The 22,155-nt window shown below is 48.6% G+C and overlaps 1 protein-coding gene across 2 annotated transcripts; it reads left to right on the top strand.

Moving 5' to 3' along the window:
- The first annotated feature begins 1,008 nt into the window (after window positions 1-1,008).
- On the top strand, window positions 1,009-7,601 carry LOC123091323 (cytochrome P450 714C3). Of its 2 annotated transcripts, none has more exons than XM_044512807.1 (6): window positions 1,009-1,188; window positions 2,404-2,842; window positions 4,059-4,285; window positions 4,400-4,647; window positions 5,507-5,900; window positions 5,974-7,601. In XM_044512807.1, exons 2-6 carry the CDS (start codon window positions 2,572-2,574, stop codon window positions 6,400-6,402), a joined length of 1,569 nt encoding a protein of 522 aa, XP_044368742.1. In that variant the 5' UTR covers window positions 1,009-1,188; window positions 2,404-2,571; the 3' UTR covers window positions 6,403-7,601. The 2 variants fall into 2 exon arrangements, with proteins under 2 accessions (XP_044368742.1, XP_044368741.1); XM_044512806.1 differs by having other exon boundaries at window positions 1,258-2,842.
- Window positions 7,602-22,155: the final 14,554 nt, after the last annotated feature.

The raw sequence follows: 22,155 nt of genomic DNA, 5'->3' as shown, positions 1-22,155 counted from the left end.
TCACCAACGAGACAACGTTCTTGAGCGGCTTAGTGACATCTACCTTCACCCGAACCCTAAAAAAGTTACCCTCAAAGTCCTGGGATTTAGGTTCAGCAAATATGAAGTCGCCAACAGTAGCTGCTAGCGATTTAATCAAGTGGAAGAATAATTCAGGGAGGTCATGAATCTGAATCCACATCTCGATCTTGTTGAGAACAATAGACGATGGCCTAGTGAATCCATCATAGGACCGCTTTTCCCTTGAAGGTCCAGGGGCCGTCCTCCATGACTCTCTCCCAGTCACCAAGGCAGGAGAATTGCAGAGTATAGAGGTTGTCTTCTAGAGGGCGGAAACTAACTTCTTGCACTAGATCCCAGGCCACCCTCATATTGCGGAAGAACCAGTACTGGCTATAGGGTTTCTCCATATGAACTCGCGCGATCGCCATCCACCGCGCAGCTTCCTCTGGTATGTCACCATCTTGAACCACCACATCCTCAAGATCGCCTTCTTTCAGGCCTAGTTCCTTCATCATAGCTTCCATCTCGCTCATCGCTGCGGCCGAAGCCGACGTTGAGCCTTCCATCAGATCTCTTGCCCGTGAGAACGATTTCCGCGGGCGTGAGGACCAGTGGCGAAGCTAGCAGCGAGCTACGCCTAGGGCTGAGCAAGCTTGAACACCAAATTCTTTAAATTTTCAGTACTTTGTAGAAAGAGATTACAAGGAATCTTAGTACTAGGCCTAGGGCTATAGCCCTAGTTGCCCTAGGCTTGTCTCCGCCACTGGTGAGGACCCTAGCCCGATCACGCCAGCACTCACACCAGCCAGACGTCCGAAGCCGCTGGCGATTGGTGGTCTGAGAGACGCGGGGGATCACGATCTCCACGTCGGTGCCAGGCGCCGCCGGGAGGAGTCAAAACCCTAACTAGAGGGGAGGTGCTACTCGAATGTAATAAATGACGGTGGCTTTATTATAAAGCCGGCAAACCGCCGTAAAAGGTGGCCGGCCCACCGAGGGGATGTGCTGATTGAGAGAGATATCTCGAGCAGGCCCACTTCCGCTATGCTTTTCTCCAAGTCCCAAACCCAGTCTCACCTCACTCCGTCCGTCCGTCCGTCCGGCGTCGTCTTCCTCCGCCAGCGCCGCCGCTCCATCTGCGATTCCTCATCGGCGTCGCCGTTCTTAGTTGCTCCCGTCATCTTGGTAAACTTCGTAGCTGATAGATCTCTCATTCTCCACGATTCTCGCAGCCTTATGTGTTTGTAATACCAGCCACATGCTGGATTAATCCCCATTGCTTCTTCTCGTCGGCGCGGTGCTCGCAATCGACGGAGTCGGCAGTCTAGCAACGACGCGTTCCTGGCCGGCACCGCCAGTCAACCAGATGTTCATTTCGTACCTTTTGCTGTGGGTAACTTCGAAGCTTCAGCTATTTGCAGTGAGGGATTATAAGAGGACTGATGCATTCCCACAGCAGCTCTGCTCATCAACCTGATGACGATTTTTTTAGATATCCAGTTTATTTTCCTGGTTTCTTGCTCTTCCTTGATTCCATCTTAGCTATCGAGTCTGAAGTCACACTTGCAGTCTGATTTTATAGACATTCTCCTAGTTGATACACCATCTTCAGGTTCCTGCTCAGGCAATACGCTTTGGCGAATGTGGCGTGATTACTGCAGAGTACAGAGGCTGCATGCTGCGATTGGCGTCAACTGCTTCATAGAAATCAGACTCTTCCCAACTGCACATCATAGGGTGCGTTGACCCAGTCTGGTCTGCAATCTTTGTCGTGCTTCCGAGGTATCTGGCATCGGTTGTGATGCAGCCTTGGTGCTTTGTGTCCTGCCTCTTCGCCACTAATGGCTTGAGTTTGGACAAGGCGAACTGTGTGCCATTGTAGACTTGTAGTCATGGTGGGTGTGGTTTCTAACCTCTTGGTTTAGCATTATATGCTAAAAGGCGTCGTGTCCCCTCTTCTTCTATGCTATTGATATACCTCTCCGTGGTGGATTGTTGAAAAAAAAATGTTTATTGAGATACAAGCTAAAATGAAATTTGATCGTTTTTTTTCTAGAAAAAAAGCTAATTTGATCCGTGGACAGAACGCGATTGCTGCTGGTGTTGTCTCTGTAAAAATCTTGATACAGGGTTTTCAAACTTTTTTGAGTTCACCCATCTGGGTGTTCTTGTTACTGAGTTCAGTCACCTTTTCTCCCCACCACTTTGCACAGTTCAGCAGAGGATGAGCTGCACCATTATTAATGAACTCTGCAAGAGTCCATTCTTTTAGGTAATAATGTTTTTTTAGTGTACTATTATTTTGTGATCAGGTATAAGTTTGCCTCCTTTGTTTAAAAGTATACTTTGCAGCTAAGCCGAAAGCCTATCAATTAATATATAAAAACCTCAACTTGGCAGAATATTGTCAGTAAATGCCAAGATCAGAAAGCACAATAATAAAGAATCAGAAACTGAAGAAGACAAAAACAGCATTAATATCCTAGAGTTGTAAAACGGATGAGAATCTTGTGGATTACATAGTGTACTCCTTGACAAGAAGTCCTCCCTCTTTCCTCACTCTGTGCCATGGGGAAACTTCATCTGCTAGCTCTGCTTCTTCCTGTACTTCTTGGGTTATCTCTGTTGTACATCTGTGAGATACTATGGCTGAGGCCAGAGAGGATAAGAAAGAAACTAAGGAAGCAAGGTGTGAGGGGTCCCAGGCCTACTTTGCTCTATGGCAACACCCAGGAGATAAAGAGGATCCGACAAGAGGCATTGCCTGCGCAGAAGCAAGACACCAGTAACTACATGTCCACCCTCTTCCCCCACTTCATGATCTGGAGGGAAACATATGGTATGTAGTCAAAAGTTCAATTCATGCATGCATAGTCTCTGGTTTGGTCTATTTTAACAGCAACACTTGTTCTTTGTGTACGAGTCATTTTTGGTATGTTAGTAATTAGATGGCCCATGGATGTTTCTATTCTTGTGACATAAGACTGAGATCACAAAATTTACATTTTACAGTTTGTTGACAGTGCATCTTGTTTCTGTTGCTATTTATGCTTTGTACATTTCATCGATGTAAGGCATCCACCCTAGCAACCCTATCATCCGAAAGATAAAGCCACATTATACTCACTTACATGTTCCGCACTGTCTTCTTGCTCGTAGTTAGTGACAAAGGAACATCCTTACCAACCTTAGTTGGGTATATAAATGGTCTCTCAAAAGTAAAAAATCAGGAATAACTTGGATAGTTAAAAGCTATAGAAGCTTTTGTGATGCCCCAATGGACTGATGTTGCGATCGGGGGTGAATTGTGTGTGGATTTGAGCAAGATTGAAATTGGGAAACGATAGGGGAAGAAGAACGAACCCAAAGCTACATAAGATCTAGTTTGTTATCCTTTCTTACTTCCGTTTCTTTTTTGCCCAGTTGCATCTGAGCCGTTAACTGAACCGTCTAGTGTCGACTTCTAGTTGACACCATCTTTAGATTGAAGCTCAGGTTTAGGTTCGAGTCGAACCCTGACAGCTTTCTCTTGATGTCGAAATTTACTCTTGAACATTGGAATACTGACGATGTAAAATACTACTCCCTCCGATCCATATTAATTGTAGTACAAGGTTATACTAAAGCAGCAATAATATGGATCGGAGGGAGTAGTATTTTGGTTAATGATATAGTAATCCTCTTGGAACCTGGCCTCCTACGAGAGCTAAGTGACTGTCTATAGATCTTTTTGTCTTGTTCTATGAAATGTTGTTCAACTATACCTTAACAAAATGCGTGAAGTGATCAGTAGTTGGCTTGTTGACTGAAAATGCTGGGAAAAAATTTATATGAAGACCGTGCATTTCTAACTAATTTTTTAATAAGAAATTTCGGTCCAGTAGAAAGTAATGTTGAAATTTTTGCCAGATATAATTAGCGAACGTACACAGTATTTGATATAAAATTATTCGGTTTATCTCAATGGTATGTGTACTACTTATCTGTGCTGTATTTCTTATATTAGTCCATTCTTTTTATGACGATGATGCTATTGAATTGTGAATTTGGAATAGGGTCGGTATTCCTCTACTCAACAGGAGCGGTGGAGGTTCTGTATGTTTCTGACCCTGGCATGGTCAAGGACATGAGCCACTGCACATCATTTGAGCTCGGGAAGCCTATTTTTATACAGAAATCTCGCAAAGCGCTCTTTGGTGAAGGCATCTTGGTGGCAAATGGCGATATATGGGCCTATCAGAGAAAGAACATTGCACAAGAGTTCTTCATGGAGAACATTAAGGTGATGCCAGCTTCTTAATGCTTAAATATGAGTTGAAATACTAAGAGCATGATCCGGCATTATAGTTGGAATTTCTGTAAAAAGTCATTATAATTGCAAGAATGATGTTTGCAGGTCATGATAGAACTAATAGTGGAGGCTTCTGCCCCACTGCTAGAAGTATGGGATAGTATGCTTGACGACACGGGAGGGAGTAGAGAGATAGATGTGGATGGTTATTTGCGGAGTTTTTCGGCGGATGTAATAGCCAGGACATGTTTTGGCAGCGATTTCGCAACAGGGGAAGAAATATTCTACAAGCTCAGGCAGCTTCAGAAGGCGATTTCTCAGCAAGATGCACTTGTTGGATTATCCACAGTGTGGTAAGTATACATATCTAACATAGTGAAAAAAATAAGAAAAAAATAAGTGAAATGCGATTCTTCACCTGCATATTTGTGCAAGTCTTTTTCAACAGATTTGGTTAAATAAGGTTCATTCTCATTCATCAAACAGGAATCACTGAAATTGTGATGTAAATATCCGAATTTTTTTCCCCAAAATAATCTTGTTGCTCAAATTAAGATAAGTCTTTTCCATAGGGCAAAGTCTAGTCCAGTCCTGTCATAGAATTAATAGTAATTTCCACATTTTACCCAGTAGATACAATCTTGTGACAACATTACTTTATTTTAAAATATCTGGCCACAATTTACTCAGTTGTGACCTTTGTTATGGCTTCTATCCTACTTATATTTCCCTTGACTGACAATGCAGCTGACTAGGTGGACAACTCAGGTTCGTAATCACTGGGGGTGTATTCTGATATGGGGCATGAGCAGTGTGGTGCAGCCGTGCAGCTAGCAGTACCTATTCAGCAAAACTAACACAATTTTTCATAGAACTTGACTGAACCAGAGGGATTTTTTCATAATTTTTCATAGAACTTGACTATAGACCCAAAGTGGTCGGACCCTTCCCTGGACCCTGCGCAAGCGGGAGCTACATGCACCAGGTTGCCCTTTTTTTTTTTGGTATATATCTTCTACGAGTACTCGTCCGAGTTGTCAGTCAGCTACCATGTCTTCCTAACAAGTGGATCTAGCTTTTCAGTTAGGGACATAATGTCACAAGTTCAGTACTAATGATTAAAATGTGGCAAGATGTGTTAAATAGGGGAAAATCTGTCTCAAGGGGTAAAAAGCGAAACTTATTGTCATAATGTTTTGTGTGTGATTACAGGAAGAGTTTGCCGACCAAGGCCAATCGAGAGATACAAAAGCTGGAGCAAGAAGTTCGGTTACTCATCCTCAATGTCACAAAGGAACACAGCCGTGGCAGCAGCAACGAAGACGACGATTGCATAAAGACTAAACACAATGGCCTTCTGCGCTCGATTGTCAACAGTGCTCGCCATTGTCCGGCCAGCTACCGTGGTAGCGCCGAGGACTACATCGTTGACAACTGCAAGAGCATCTACTTTGCTGGGCACGAGACTACGGCCGTCACCGTCACCTGGTGCCTGATGTTGCTGGCCACACACCCGGCGTGGCAGGACCGTGCCCGTGCCGAGGCTCTAGAGGTGTGCCGTGGAGGCACAGAGCTCGACGTCGACGTCCTCCGGCGACTGAAAACGGTGAGAAAGCATCCCGTCATGCATCAATCAGTCTCGAGAAGCTGGCATAACCATTACTACATTCTCTCTCCAGATCACCATGGTGATCCAGGAGACTCTCCGGCTGTACCCTCCGGGGTCATTGATTATGCGCGAAGCGCTGAAGGACTTCAAGTTCGGTGGGCTCGACATCCCGCGTGGAACGATCATTCAGACAGCCATCCCGATGCTGCACCTCGACAAGGATGTTTGGGGCCAGGATGCCGGCGAGTTTCAGCCTGATCGGTTTGCGAATGGCGCCGCCGCGGCGTGCGAGCCGTCACACATGTACCTGCCGTTCGGGCACGGACCCAGAATTTGTGCTGGGCAGAACCTGGCGATGATGGAGCTGAAGGTGGTGCTCGTGCGCCTGCTGACCAAGTTCTCCTTCTCACGGTCGCCGGGGTACCGGCACGCGCCGCTGTTCCGGCTCACCATCGAGCCTGGGTTCGGCATGCCTCTTGTCGTCACGAAGCTTCCATGATCTCTCTCACTGCCATCTGTAGCAAGAAGGTGCCGCACCTGATGAAAACAGTGACGCCGCCACTCCACTGTGTTTGTAATCGGCAAAGCGTTGCTTTCGTCGGTACTTTGTGCGGTGCAAGATTCAGTAAGGTCAGAAAACATTGACAAAGCAAGGTATGGTTATTGATGACATGGTACCCGTATCTCCCCCAAATGATATTTCTGTTGTCAGAAACCAATTCTTTGCTCAAACTGAACTATTATTTTTATTTCTAACAATTTTTTTTTGGAAAAGAGGGGTTTCCTCGGGCTCCATTTTAATTATAAAACGTAGCCGACAACAATTGTAGCGCTCAGGTCGGACCCAGAGATCGAACCAAGGCCAGGTTCAAATTATCCGTACTGATTGTGCCGACTCGCAAGGAGCTTACATTGATGTAAGTGCCCGGCCCTGAATTTCCCTGGGATGCAGTTGACATTTCTGCAGACACTTTCGAATAGTAGCCCTGATCCTTCTCATTTTGAAAGTGATCAGGGAGGAACGCACTGCAAAAGGTCTATTGCCCCTAGCCCATCATCCATTTGAAACAATCTCTCTTACCTCTCAATCTCAAGCCCATGACTCTCAAACTTGAAGAGTTTGCTCTTGGGTGTTTCCTTGTTGAAATCTACTGCCATGAGGGTGTGGTCAGAAGTTGTTGTTGCAGTTGTCGTGGCTGTAGAAGGAAGAAATCTCAGATTCCAGTCAGCGTTAACTAAAATCCTGTCCAACTTTACTGGTGTTGGCTCACGTCTCTCATTCGACCATGTGAAGCTACGGTTAATCCATCGCATGGTCTCTGATCCAGCGGTTGAAGCTCTCCATCACAGCCCAATTAATAGGACCCCTAGACGTTTCATGTGAAAATCTGTACATGTTGATCCCCCAACGAAATCCAGGGGCCGGTAATACACGCAGCGGCCTGATCCAGAGCTGGAAGAAAACACCTCTTTTGACCCATCACAAGGAGCAGACAGTGATGAGTGCAGCAGAACTGTTGTCTGTTGTTGGAGGCAGAGTGAATTACTGACAGATATGCAGATACTGTTCTTGGCCGCGAAGATCTTGAGGCAGGCATGGCAATGACTGAGCGACAGATTAGCCGGTAGTATGAAGGAAGCCGCCTTCAGAAGATCCAAAGATCCAGCGTGTGTAGTAGCTTGCTTTCCTGCAGGCATACCATGTCCGAACGACTAGACATGATTGCATCCCTGACCAGCGAGCATTTGTCGGAATCACCGAGATCACGTACGTTCCAATTGCATAATGCAACAACCTCAAATGAGTGACCGCAGTGGTGACAGCTACAGGAGGATGCAGAAGAGGCCGAGTAGTCGCGGATGCCCGCTGAAGAGCTCTGAGTCGCATCAGCAAATATGGCGTCGATGTTCAGGTCGCAGCAACGGGAGAGCTGCCGGACCTCCTCTTGTCCCTGCTCAGCGGCTTAGGCGTCTCCTGAAGAGGTAGCTTAGGCGTCTCCTGAAGAGGTAGCTCGACGATAGAAGCCGCGTGCTGAACCTTGGTCATCTTCCGCCTGCAGGAGGAGGAGCATGAGCGGCTCACCACCCCGCTGTCAGAGGAACTAACAGCGGCTTTGCGCTTGGGGGCGCGCCCAATGGAGCCAACACGTGCCCCGCCATATAACTTCTGGATGCGTGAGCTGCGGCGAGGAGAGGGCACGGCGGCTCTGGGTGCAGGGGAGGCCGCCAGATCCGCCGGCGGCGAAAGGGCGGCCTCGCTTGCCGCGGCTATGGAGTCCGCCATGGGGGTAGCGTCGTCGGAGATGGTGATGGTGGGCGGCTGGAGGAGCTCAAGGGTGGGCGGGAGGGCGTTCCTACGTTTCCTGGAAGAAGACGGTTCTTGTTGCTTTTCATTATCTGCAAATGTTAATGAAGCACATGCGGTAAACATGTTAGTTTTCTGCTCAAAATTCGATCCACCCCAAAAATATTCAAAAAATCTTCATTATACTGTCATTGCAGCTGGTACTAAGCAGTACTCCTAGTTTACAGAGGGAGTACTATATATATATTGTCAATTTAGTTCAGGAATTACTAACCCAAGCATTTTTAGATAATGAAGAGTTTTGCATACATGCATGATGCACGATGTCAATCTAACAGAACTAATTGTAATCCAGTTTGATTGAAAATATTATGGCAAGCACAGATTTGATTATTTTTTGCAACTACTGATCACACACACACACACATATTTCCTAGCAAGCTGATCTAAACAGTGGCTCTGATTGATAGCAAGTATTAAAAAAACTGCAATATCAGCAAACTGCAGTAATTTAGCCTGTAGGCATAACATACCGTGGTTTTAACATAACAGAGTATTTTAGAGTATTAACAATACAGATCACATGTTTGACTGTGGCGTGCGCAGTGCTGTAAGTTTAGATGGCTGGCTGTTAGCGCTGCAAACACTCACACCTAACTAGCCGGTGCATTCAACTAATCGGCCATGCAGATGCAGCTAGCTAGCATATACCTTACCATTAGCAGGGCAAACATGCGTAGCTGGCTTCTTTACAATTTATGTCCGTTACCATATGCGTGCATAAGCACAGGAACGTAGCCGGTGGAGAATCTATAGAGACGGCCGCAGCGGTGGCAGCGAACACGATGGTGTGAGAGCGAGACGAGCTTGTTGTGAATAGCTATCGACCGACGGACGCGGAGTTATTGAGCTCGAGCGCAAATGGACTCGTTATCTGGGCTGTTCGTTATAGCAACAGGATACGGTGGGATCCACTTCGTGGGCCATGTCACGGGCGCCGTGTTTGTGACGGAGCTAGAACGTGGTGGATGGATCGAAGCAGAGCCGTGGCTCATAACGTCATGTCCTTCCTGATCCGTGGCCCGGGAAACTTGCTTTCTGGTTACCGGTATAGGGACCGAGTAAATGCAGGGATGGTGAGCTCGCTAGGGTTGACTCGCACCTCCGCCGCCTGGATTAGTCACTTGCGGGACGGCGGAGCTTAGCGGCGATTCTCGTGCGCGATACAGTTCCTTATGCAACGATTAAGTGGTGAGCAATCTGCCCATTCTTTTGTATTTTCTGTGCGTGATTTGGATGGTGCTCGCTAAGATGAAAGTTCTGTTTCCAATCTGGGTGCCTAGGACCACCGTGCTGGAAGAGGTGAGCGACATCGATATTCCGATGCAGCCACGACACTACCCGCCCAGGGTCGCGCCTATGGTGGAGGGGCCGCGGATGCAGGCCGAGAACGGTCGGCGAGAGCGTCGGAGCACTCTATTGGAAAGATCAACCTTAGAGCTCCTGGGTGGAAAAGAATGTATGTCAGTTAGGCAGAACCATAAAATTTGTGCGACCAAATTATGATGGCATGGTTTGAAACAATCTGAGCATCCAAATTGTGAAAGGAAGTGGGTGCCTATGTTGGTACTGACTAAACTGCTAGGTGTGTGGCCCTGTAAATATGGATGCAGGCCTGACTCATCTATTAGTGCAGGCTTCAGAAATTCAGAACTAGAATAAGTTTGGCAGGGACATTAGATGATTTTGTGGTTTGAAGTAATTAACATGTTTCCGCTAGTGTGTGGAATCGGGAAATTGTTAGTAACAAAGTTGTGCAAGGTGTGATTTGACTATGTTGATTCTGCAGCTAAACCAAAAGTAGAAGAGCAGGATGCTTGCAAATGTTTGCTAATGTTGTCTGTAAAACTATCCATGATACTCATACCTGTTTGTGGGATTTTCTTGGTTGCAAAGTGAGGACATGTGCTGCTGCACGGGGAAGAACACCATGTCCGAACCGGACTACTGCTCTGGAGAAGGCTTATGATCGTCTGGTTTCTGGTTTCAAGGACTGCATGGTGGAAATGCCGCCTTTTGCAGAGATTAGGGATGAGCTTGGACTGGAAGACAGGATTGCCGAAAACGGTGATGTCGTGAACCAAATTTTCAGACTGAAGGGGCACTTGTCTTTGTTGGGGACAAAGGACAAAATAGCCTTGCCAATTATGTTAATTCAGCAAATGAGTCTAGGAACAGATCGGCAGGACTTTTGCCATTGGCAAAGAGGAAGGAGATGGGCAGGCATACGACCGGCAGAGAGAAAGCGCCGTGCGAAGTGTTGAGCAAGAGGCCAGATTCTACACCATTTGCCTGCGATTGGGACACAAAAGGACTACGTGCCTAGACAGGGGAGATGTAGCAAAGCAGGCTAGAAGACGCGCTCGATGCAAGAACCATGAAGTCGAAGATCACCGGTGGAACAATTGCAACAAAGGAGTAGAGCTATGTTTGAAAGAGAGTTGACTGAAAAAATAGGGATGTACCTCCGACAGTAGCTGGATGGTTAGGATAAATGGTGTATGTGTATGAAAATTTGCAGATAATGCAGACTGGTTTGTCGTACCTTGTGCGTCCTCATGCTGAAGATGCGAATTTCCTTTGCGTGTATTGATCCACAAGTGTGTCTGAATGTATTTCTTGATACTTCCTGTGTGGAACTAGTCTGAATAAATAGATTGTGGTCCGAATAATCTGTACTGAATCTGCTGTGAGTTGGGCTGGGTTTCGATCTGGAGAATTATGATGTGGGTGGTCGTTGATGGTTATACCTCCAGAATTTTGTTTTTGATATTAGAGTTTGTTGGGTTATTTGAAAGACTGTAGTTGTAGCTGAATGGCCCCGACAGTTCATTGCATATTGCATTTAGCTGTCTACAAACAGGTGCCTACTCCAAAATTCTTATACGGCGGACAAGGCAGATGCACGAGTTCAAATCTTGAACAACATGACCTGGAAAAATGGATGCCTACGTACAGATAAACGTTGCAGAGGGGGACATGACGTATTGGCCGCTTCATTCGTGTATTCAGCAGTCTAGATTTTTTTTGAGGGGATTCAGCAGCCTAGATTGGTGGGTGCGACGTTGCCATTCGTCCAGAATCTTGGATTTGACGGCCCATAACATGTGCTTCCGTTAGAGCGGTCAAAACGTGACCGACGGCATCGTCTGTGACGTGGGCCATCGACCCTGATAAAGAAACGAATACCTGGGCCTTCACGTGATGGGTCCACGATCTCAAGAAGATTGAACGACGACGATACCGCGAGCACATGTGCTCGAGCACAGAATAGGACTTCCGTCGACTGACTTGTTTCTTTCGCTTGCTATGTTTTTTAAAAAAAGGTCCAGGATTTTAAAAAACTGTAGTACTTTAAGAATACTTAGAAAATACTGTGCTATCAAACAGGGCGACACCAGAAAATGAGATTCACAAATATATAGTATACATACCTTTGCAAATATCTATCTGAGACGTGTGTCGCGTGGCAGGCGTCAAGAAGCCAGCAGGCGGATATGGTAGTATGAAAGGATGAACCACCGTTCCACCTCCAACAACGGAAAGCTTGGTCTTGAGGCTGAGGCTCTTTATGTCAATCGCATAATGATGAAACGACTCCCCGCCGACAGTGCCTGCCCAAACGACGACTAGTCCGGCGACCACCTTCCCGACGTGCTGCACCTGGCAAAATCCGCCAAGCAGCTCGATCCATGGCTTTTCCTTCTCAAACACCCAAATATTGCGGTTGCGACCACCACCATGGTTCTCCTTGAGTAGCCACAGTTGCAGCCGGCGGTGCTTGACGCACACAAGGCAGCACTTGCCGTCGTCGGTCTCTCCGATGGAGTACCTTGTTGTATTCGAGTCCGCCTTCGAAATGGTTGCCGGGAGAGGGAGCATGGAGAAGTCCCTCGTGCGGGTGTCGAGCAAGAGCGACGATGCCCCGGCGGTGTCCCCGTCGTGGTTCCAGAATATGAGCCCGGCCGCGTACATCGTCTGGTACGCCGGGGGCGGCATGACGGTGTCCGCCGCCCAAGGGTGGAAGCGCCACCCGTGTGCTCTGGAGTCGTACTCGACGGCCCGCAGCCTGCGGTGATCGTCTACCTGCAAGGAGACCACGCGGAAGGAAGCATCGCCGTCGCCGACCAGGCAGTTGGCGTCGGCGATGTAGCCGTCCGGAAAGGGGTCGTCGTGCGGGCGGTCTATGTCGACGCGGCGGAGAGAGACGGGGTCGTAGACGGAGAGGGATCCTCTGCCTCTGGAGAGGAGGCCGTTGCGGCAGTCGTGGAGGCGCCACTCCGGGTCGTCCTCGAGGCGGGCGAGCAGGAAATCGCCAGCGTGCGCGATGGCGACGAGGCCGGGGTCGGACCGGGCTGAGCCCGCGAGGTGGAAGAGGGGGAGGCCGGAGGGTTGCCAGCGGGAGAAGACGCCGAGGAAGCTGTGGGGCGACGAGGAGGCGTGGCGTGCGCGGAAGCAGCGGAGGAAGCCGGGGCTGGAGGCGACGCGGCGCAGGCGGCCAGAGGCGCGCACGGCGTGTCCGAGGGAGGCCCACGATGGGAGGCGGAGCAGGATCTCCTCCACGTTGTCGTCCTTGAGGGAGTCCATGGTGGTCATCGGCAATTCGATCGGCACCGGCTTTGGCGGCGTCGTACTCGTAGCTAGGGCAGCTACGATCGCATGCAAGCTAACCGAGATACAAACCCTCGCGGGATTGCCGCAATTTCGTGATCGATGGGCATCTCTCGATGACGGCAACCTCTCTTTCCTTATTTCAAGCTAGCTTTTCGATGGACGTGAAAAATGTTTCACTCTGCAAAAAATTGACATGTTTACGAGAACATTCCTTTCTTTATTTTTTTGCCATGTGACAGTGCAAAAAATTACGAAAGAAGTTTGCCATGTTAGCATTACATATTTGCACACAAAAACGTTTGCCATGAATTAGAAAAAATAATTGAGACCACTTTTTAGGGTCAAAAAATGAATTTGCCATGTGAGCACAAACATTTTTTTAAATGCCATCAGTTAGGACACAAAAAATGGTCAACCTCTAAAGAATAAGAAATGTCATCCTACCTAAATTAAACCTGTCATGGTCTAACTATAAATTTTTTAATGCTCTAAAGAAGAAGAAAATGCCATGCTACCTAAATCGAATATGTCATTGTCTACTTCATAAAAATGGCATGGACTAAATACTGAAATGGACTGTACAGGTGCAAAGGCTTCAGAAAATGGGCTGTAAAACTGTACAGCCCATTCCAGATAGCTTGCTCTCGCTGGTTGGTTAGCGTCGTCTCCGGTAAATGTTGCGGCTCGTTTTACTGCTACCTAGTGTTTGATTTGGTCCCAGATTAACGGGTGGAACTGATGGATTGTGACTGCCCGTATTAGCCAGAAAATCATTATCTCTTAGGGGTTGTTTGGATATCAAGTATTAGCTATGGATTTGTAGAAAACGAGTTTTAAGCCGGTTTTTAGCAAAATCGGTTTTACTAATTGTTTTCTGAATAATCGGTTTATAGGAAACTATGTTTGGAGTTAGGAAAGTATAGAACGAGTTGGTCGGGTTCCTTGTTTGTATAGTGATTCACGTGGCCTTCTCTTTCTCGTGTGCACTTACGTCAATTTCGCTACTGGTGGATATTCCAAGTTCCGATACCCATCACCGAGATGCTTCTCCGCGGGCCTCGACGACTTGGCGTGCGTGGACGCCGGCCGTCGCTTCCTCTCACTCCTGGGTCGTCGCGCCTACCGTCCGGCGTCCGCCGTCCTCAGCCCCTCGACGCCGACCGCCCAAGCTACAAACGGGAGCCGCCAAGACCCAGGTAGAGCACAACTCAGGAGAGTGCTCAATGCCATCCATCGTGACGTCCATGGCAGTCAGCTACGCGACGGTGGCCAAGCTGGGGTTGGAGCTCGGCCATGCCATGGCAGTCATATATGTGTCGTTGTTTGTTGAGTAATAAACGGCAGCGAGGAAAACTGTTGAGATCTGAGAATACGAGAAACGCGTTTTTAGAAAAACTACTAATACCCGTTTTTCCACAAACCCAAAATATTGGGTTCCTGGAAACCAAGTTTCCTATATCCATGGATCGGATAGAGCGGCCAAACAAGATTTTATTCGGTTGGACAGTTTTTCAGGTTTAAGGAGATCTGGTTTTGTATATTCGGTCTATCCAAACAACCCCTTAGGCAGCCAACCGTGTTTGTCTGTGTGCACTTTCTTGGGGTGGAAAGGAGCAAAGGGTGAAGGAGAAAAACAAATTGAATCTCATTCAGTTACTAGCCGAGAATGAACTTAGATGTGCAATACTTATGGGCTATGGCACATCTAGATGTGCTTTAGCAAAACTGTTATAAGAACTGCTCAAAATGGGAATACGCCTTGAGAGGTGTCATCAGAGAAATGCAGGATTAAAGTCTTGAGTTGCATAAGTTGAGCTGCATCAACATTGACACTAGTAGAAAAAGGAGCAAATCTGAGACACATTAATGCCGGTTCAATTTTGAGCCGGTGATGAAGCTATGTATCTAGAGTAGGGTCATGGACCTGTCCAAACTACCCTACCCAAGGACATCTCTAAAAGAAACCACCTGTCAGTCGACCCAGAGGTGTTCCACTCAACAGACTCGAGGACACTCGACCATGAAGCTAACCACTCGACCATGAAGCCAACCACTCGACGGCCATGAGATCTAAAGTCACTCTGCACGCCAACGGTCAGTCATTAAGTAGCTTTTATGGTCATCATATCACTTTATGTATAGCGTTACCAGTAACGTCCAACCTTAATGTATCTTAAACCCTGCATAACTGAGGGCCGGAGGGGTCTGGCGGACTCTATATAAGCCACCCCCTCCTCAGTGTAAAGGGTTCGCACCCCTGTAACTCATACGCATATAATCCAGTCGACTGCCTCCGGGCTCCGAGATGCAGGGCTGTTACTTCCTCCGAGAAGGGCCTGAACTCGTAAAACCTCTTGCGTATACAACTACTCCATAGCTAGGATCTTGCCTCTCCATTAGTACCCCCTTACACTACTGTCAGACTTAGAACCACGACAGTTGGCGCCTACCTTGGGGCAGGTGTCTTAGCGACTTATTGGAGAAGTTGCAATTTTTTCCGATCTTCTTGATCATGGTTTCAGGCGGAGTTTTGGTTGAGGGTCGCGAGATCCGTCTCGGCGCGCTCACGTTCGTCGCCGACGACTCTGCTTGGCTTTAGGAGGCTCCGCTCGACATTGACGCGCTCCCAGTCCGCGGAGCGACGCACTTTCGCGCGTGCGTCCGCGACGTCCTCCTGCGGCAACCGTCGACCCAGTATCGGTCGGTCGTTGTGTCATCCTCCCTCCCCGCTTCCCGTCGGTGCAAGCGGTCCAGTCGGTCGAGGCTTCAGTGGTGGGTGAGGCACGCGGTGGCCCGCCAGTCGGCCACCCCCCAAGTTGCGACAATCGAGCCCGACGAATCTCTCTACGGCCCGTTCGACCTGTCGACTGGCTCCGCAGAGACTGCATCCGAGTGCGACAGCAGTGATCCAACGGCGGAGGTTTTGATGGTCGATGGACCACACGGTCCTCCCGGTTTTCCCGGCACCGAAGGAGGCGACGGCAGAGGCGATCCGTCGCATGCCCACGAGGAGTATCTCCCCGAGCCCCTCAATTCGCTGCAGAGGGAAGATCTTCGCCGCCGGAACATGGATGCACTACACACTCCTATCGTTGGAGAAACCCCTGAGGCTCGTGCCTTAGAGGACGCGCGCTTGGCCAACTTGGCTGAGCGCACTCGACTGGAGAACCTTCAGCGAGCACTCGACGAGCGTGCACGGCAACGGGTTCCGAACTCCAGTCGACGTTAGCTCTTTCCACCACCGACTCAGGTATATCGAACTCCGATTCAGAATTTAGCAGCTGCGGCCCGTATAGCAGAGTCAATTCAGCCTTCCTAGTCAGAGGCTTGATGCAGATCAGAGATTTACTCCGGGCAGCAAGAGATCAAAATTCAGCTGTATCGCAATCCCGGAACAGGATTCACAGCAGATTCGTAGCTGCAAATACAGTTCAGTCGGCTCACAGCCCCAGATCGCCCCCGAGGCGTGAGGGATGTGGGGACCGGCATGATCAGTACAAGAACCGTGAGCAGTATGATCACCGATTCGATCGCGATGATCGACATCGAGTGCCCACCCCTCCCCCGAGGGGCGGATCGTACGTGCCTCGACAGCAGGATGATAGACGCCAGCACAGTGTTGGGCGAAGGATTCCAGTCGACCCCAGAGAGCCAGGCTTTGATGCGAGATCCATTATTGTTCAAGGTTTGGTCGACAGGAACAGAGCTCACCGAGAGGGTCACGACAAAGATGTTCCCACCAGCAGCAGAGTGCATGTCTCAGGACCAGAGTGTTTTAGCAGAGCCATCAGGGCCGCGGTGATTCCTCCTAACTTCAGGTTGGCGACTGGAGTCAGTAAGTTCACCGGTGAGTCCAAGCCTGATACTTGGCTTGAGGACTACCGAGTGGTTGTTCAGATCGGTGGCGGCAATGATGAGGTGGCCATGAAGCATTTGCCTCTTATGTTGGAGGGCTCGGCCAGAGCATGGCTGAATCAGTTAGCACCCAGCAACATTTACACCTGGGAAGATCTTTCCCGAGTGTTCGTCAGAACATTTGAAGGAACTTGCAAGCGACCAGCAGGACTGACAGAGCTGCAAACTTGTGTACAGAAGCCGAATGAGACTTTGAGAGATTACATCCAGAGATGGATCACATTGCATCACACGGTAGAGAATGTATCTGATCACCAGGCAGTATGTGCCTTCAAGGAAGGAGTTAAGTACAGAGAGCTGAACCTGAAATTCGGTCGAACCGGAGACATGTCTTCGAGTAGAATGATGGAGATAGCCACCAAGTATGCCAATGGTGAAGAAGAGGATCGAATCCGGAGTGGCAAGCACAAGTCAGTCGCCCACGAAACCGGAGGAGGGAACTCCAGTCGGAAGCAGAAACGGAAAGCCGAGCCAGCTGCTCCTGGAGAAGCCTTAGCTATGACTCAAGGAAAGTTTAAAGGGAAGCCCAAAGGGCCTCGAAACCCCAAGAAAGTGAAGGATAAAGAAGGAAATGATGTGATGGATTTGCCGTGCCACATCCACACGAAGAAAGATGAGGAGGGTAATTTCATTTACCCGAAACATACCACTCGACAGTGTCGGCTCTTGATCCAGCAGTTCCAGGGGAAACAACCAAAGGATAAGGAAAAGGAGTCGGACAAAGTTGATGACAAAGAGGATAGTGATGATGGATATCCCCAGGTCAATTCCACCCTGATGATTTTTGCTGACGTTGAAAGCAAAAGTCGACTGAAAGTTATAAACCGAGAGGTGAATATGGTTGCTCCGGCGACACCCAATTATCTGAAGTGGTCTCAGGCAGCCATCACATTCGACCAGTCTGATCACCCGACGCACATAGCCACCCCTGGGAGGCAAGCTCTGGTGGTCGGCCCAGTCGTCGAAGGCACTCCACTGACTAAAGTGTTGATGGATGGTGGCGGTAGTTTGAATATACTGTACGCAGAGACACTGAAGGGGATGGGCATTCCGATGTCCAGACTCAGTACAAGCAACATGAGTTTCTATGGAGTTATTCCTGGCAGGAAGGCCGCGTTACTCAACCAGATTGCTCTTGATGTGTTTTTTGGTGATTCCAAAAATTTCTGCAAAGAAAAGTTGACATTTGAAGTTGTGGATTTCTAGAGTACCTATCACGCTATTTTGGGCAGGCCAGCTTATGCACGTTTTATGGCTCGACCATGTTACATGTACCTCAAATTGAAGATGCCCGGCCCCAAAGGTGTGATCACTGTAACTGGCAATCGGAAGAAGGCGGAAGAGTGCTTTCAGAAGGGCTCAAAGATCGCCGATGCTCAGATGGTAGCAGAAGAATGGATAGAACACCAGAAAAATGCGGACCCGAGTGATTTATTGCGAGCTAAGAAGCCCGCCGCGGAATCAGCGTTTCAGTCGTCCGGTGAGACAAAACCGGCTCACATTCACCCGACTGATCCCAATGCTGCTCCGACTCACATCTCCACAACACTCGACCCCAAATAGGAAGAAGCGCTCATTCAGTTCCTCCGTGAGAACTGGGACATCTTCGCATGGAAACCCTCTGACATGTCGGGTGTTCCCAATAGACTGGCTGAGCACCGTCTATGGGTCGACTCAAAAGCAAAACCTGTCAAAGAACATCTGTGACGGTCCGCTGTCCAGAAAAGGAAGGCCATTGGCGAGGAGGTGGCTCGGCTCTTAGCAGCAGAGTTTATCCGAGAAATTTACCACCCCGAGTGGCTCGCCAATGTTATCATGGTCCCCAAGAAGGACAAGTCACTTCGCATGTGCTTTGACTTTAAACATATCAATCGGGCCTGCTCGAAAGATCATTTTCCTCTCCCCCGCATCGACCAAATAGTCGACTCGACTACGGGATGTGAGCGACTGTCTTTCTTAGACGCCTATTCCGGGTACCATCAGATCCGTCTGTATGGACCCGATGAGATCAAAACAGCTTTCATCACCCCATTCGGGTGCTTCTGTTATGTCACCATGCCATTCGGCCTCAAGAATGCCGGAGCCACGTTCATGAGGATGATTCAGAAGTGTTTGCTCACTCAAATCAGCCGGAATGTGGAAGCATACATGGATGACATTGTGGTCAAGTCACGGAAAGGTTTCGACCTGCTGACTGACCTCGCTGAAACATTTCCAACCTCAGGAGGTATGATATCAAGCTTAATCCATCAAAGTGCACATTCGGAGTTCCTGGCAGAAAATTACTCGGTTTTCTCGTTTCCGAACGAGGAATTGACGCAAATCCAGAGAAAGTGGGCACTATACTCCGAATGAAACGACCTATGCGTGTGCACGATGTTCAAAAGCTTACTGGTTGCTTGGCCGCTTTAAGTCGATTCATCTCTCGTCTCGGTGAAAAGGCATTGCCTCTTTACCGACTGATGAAGAAGTCAGACAAGTTCGAGTGGACTCCTGAAGCTGATGCAGCGTTTGCAGAGCTAAAAGCCCTGCTTTCCACCCAGCCGGGGCTTGCTGCCCCGATCAGCAAAGAGCCTTTGCTGCTTTACATTGCAGCCACAGGACAAGTCGTCAATACAGTACTTACGGTTGAGCAGGAAGAAGAAGGAAAAGCCTTCAAAGTACAGCGCCCAGTGTGTTATATTTCTGAAGTTCCGACCCCATCAAAGCAAAGATACCCTCACTATCAGAAGCTTGTATATGGGATTTATATGACCACGAAGAAAGTTGCTCATTACTTCTCTGACCATACCATTACATTCGTCAGTGACGCCCCATTGTCAAAGATTCTGCACAACAGAGATGCAACTGGTCGAGTGGCAAAATAGGCGATTGAACTCCTTCCCCTGGATATCAGATTTGAGGCAATGAAAGCTATCAAGTCCCAAGCAATAGCAGATTTCCTCGCCGAATGGACTGAACAGCAACTGCCGACTCAAGTTCACTCGGAGCACTGGACCATGTTCTTTGATGGCTGTAAGATGCTGAATGGTTCCGACGCTGGGGTAGTGTTGGTTTCCCCCTGAGGAGATAAGCTCAAATATGTACTCCAGATTCACTTTGATTCCTCCAACAATGAAGCAGAATACGAAGCACTTTTGTATGGGTTGCGTATGGCCATTTCACTCGGCGTCCGTCTCCTCATGGTCTACGGCGACTCGGATTTGGTGGTTAACCAAGTGATGAAGAAGTGGGACGTCAGAAGCCCAGCCATGACTGGTTACTGCAACGCAGTAAGAAAGCTGGAGAAGAAATTCGAGGGGTTAGAGCTTCATCATATACCCCGACTGAAAAATCAAGCAGCTGATGACTTGGCAAATATAGGTTCCAAGAGAGAAGCCATTCCCAGTGGTGTGTTTTTGGAACATATCCATGCACCATCAGTTCAAGAGGATCCTTTCACCGAAGAAGCCCCGCAGCCAAAAAGTGCCACGGATCCGACTGAAGTCGAGGTCCCAGCCGTGGTCGACCTGATCATGGAAGTTTTGGTTATCACTCCCGACTGGACAGTACCGTACATCGCGTATATACTAAGGTAAGAGCTCGCAGAGAATGAAGAAGAGGCTCGACAGATCGTCCATCGATCCAAAGCCTTTACTGTGATGAAGGGACAGTTGTACAGAGAAAGCGCGACTGGAGCCAGCCAGAAATGCATAACGCCGGAAGAGGGTCGGATAATTCTTAACGACATCCACTTGGGGACCTGTGGACATCATGCGTACTCTCGGACTATTGTGGCTAAAGCATACCGAGCGGGTTTTTACTGGCCCAAAGCAAATGAAATGGCAAAAGAGATAGTCGACAAGTGTGAAGGATGTCAGTTCTACTCCAATATGTCGCACAAGCCCGCCTCAGCCCTGAATACCATTCCAATCGTCTGGCCCTTCACTGTTTGGGGATTAGATATTGTTGGACCACTGAGGAGTGGCAGGAGCGGCTTCACCCATGTACTGGTGGCAGTCGGCAAGTTCACCAAGTGGATCGAAGCCAAGCCTATCAAGAATCTTGATGCCGGCACTGCTATCAGCTTCATCAGAGAGTTGATATTCAGATATGGAGTTTCGCATAGCATCATCACTGATAACGGGTCAAACTTCGATTCCGACCAATTCAAAGCCTTCTGCGCTTCTCAAGGCACACGAGTCGACTACGCTTCAGTCGCCCATCCCTAGTCGAATGGACAAGCAGAAAGAGCAAACGGCCTAATTCTCAAAGGGCTGAAACCCCGACTGATGCGTGATCTCAAACACGCAGCAGGTGCGTGGGTCGACGAACTTCCATCAGTTCTTTGGGGATTGAGGACTACTCCTAATCGGTCGACTGGGAGAACTCCATTCTTTCTGGTCTATGGAGCTGAAGCAGTTCTGCCGAGTGACCTGCTTCACAACGCACCCCGAGTCGAGCTCTACTCTGAAGATGAAGTAGAACAAGCACGGCAAGATGCAGTCGACCTTCTAGAAGAAGAAAGAGAGATGGCCTTGATCCGATCGACCATCTATCAGCAAGACTTGCGTCGATTCCATGCCAGAAACGTGAAGAGTCGAGCCTTCCAAGAAGGAGACTTGGTCCTCCGAGTGGACCAACAGAAGCTGCACAAACTCGCCCCTACTTGGGAAGGCCCCGTCATCGTCACCAAAGTTCTCCACAATGGAGCATATCATTTGTACAATGTCGGTCACCAGATTGATGAGCCACGAGCTTGGAATGCGGATCTGCTCCACCCCTTTTACACTTAAGTACTCACTCGGATGAGATGTAATAAAAGTACTCCTGTAGTTTGTTTATCAAAGACAAAAGTGTTATCATTTTCCCATTAATTTTTGTTGCTTTTGTTTATGTAAGAAATCCCCCAGTGGGTGGCTTAGCTGCGAATCTGTTTCGCCTAAGTTTGAAAAAAAAAATCCTACCGAGTGGAGAGTCTGCCTTTCACTCGGAGGCTTAGTTGCGAACCCGTTTCGCCTAAGTATTTGAAATCCTACCGAGTGGAGAGTCTGCCTCCCACTCGGAGGCTTAGCTGCAGCCCAGTGCTCGCCTAAGTTTGAAAAATCCTACCGAGTGGAGAGTCTGCCTCCCACTCGGAGGCTTAGCTGCAGCCCAGTGCTCGCCTAAGTTTGAAAATCCTACCGAGTGGAGAGTCTGCCTCCCACTCGGAGGCTTAGCTGCAGCCCAGTGCTCGCCTAAGTTTGAAAAATCATCCCACACGGGGGCTTAGCTGCAGCCCAGTGCTCGCCTAAGTTTGAAAAATCCTACCGAGTGGAGAGCAATCCTCCCACTCGAGGGCTTAGCTGCGGTCCAGTACTCGCCTAAGTGTTTAAAATC

This window comes from Triticum aestivum, chromosome 4B (assembly GCF_018294505.1).
Source record: "Triticum aestivum cultivar Chinese Spring chromosome 4B, IWGSC CS RefSeq v2.1, whole genome shotgun sequence".
Lineage (NCBI taxonomy): Eukaryota > Viridiplantae > Streptophyta > Magnoliopsida > Poales > Poaceae > Triticum > Triticum aestivum.
Note: the sequence above shows the minus strand (reverse complement) of the source record. Positions and strands in the feature narration are given on the sequence as shown.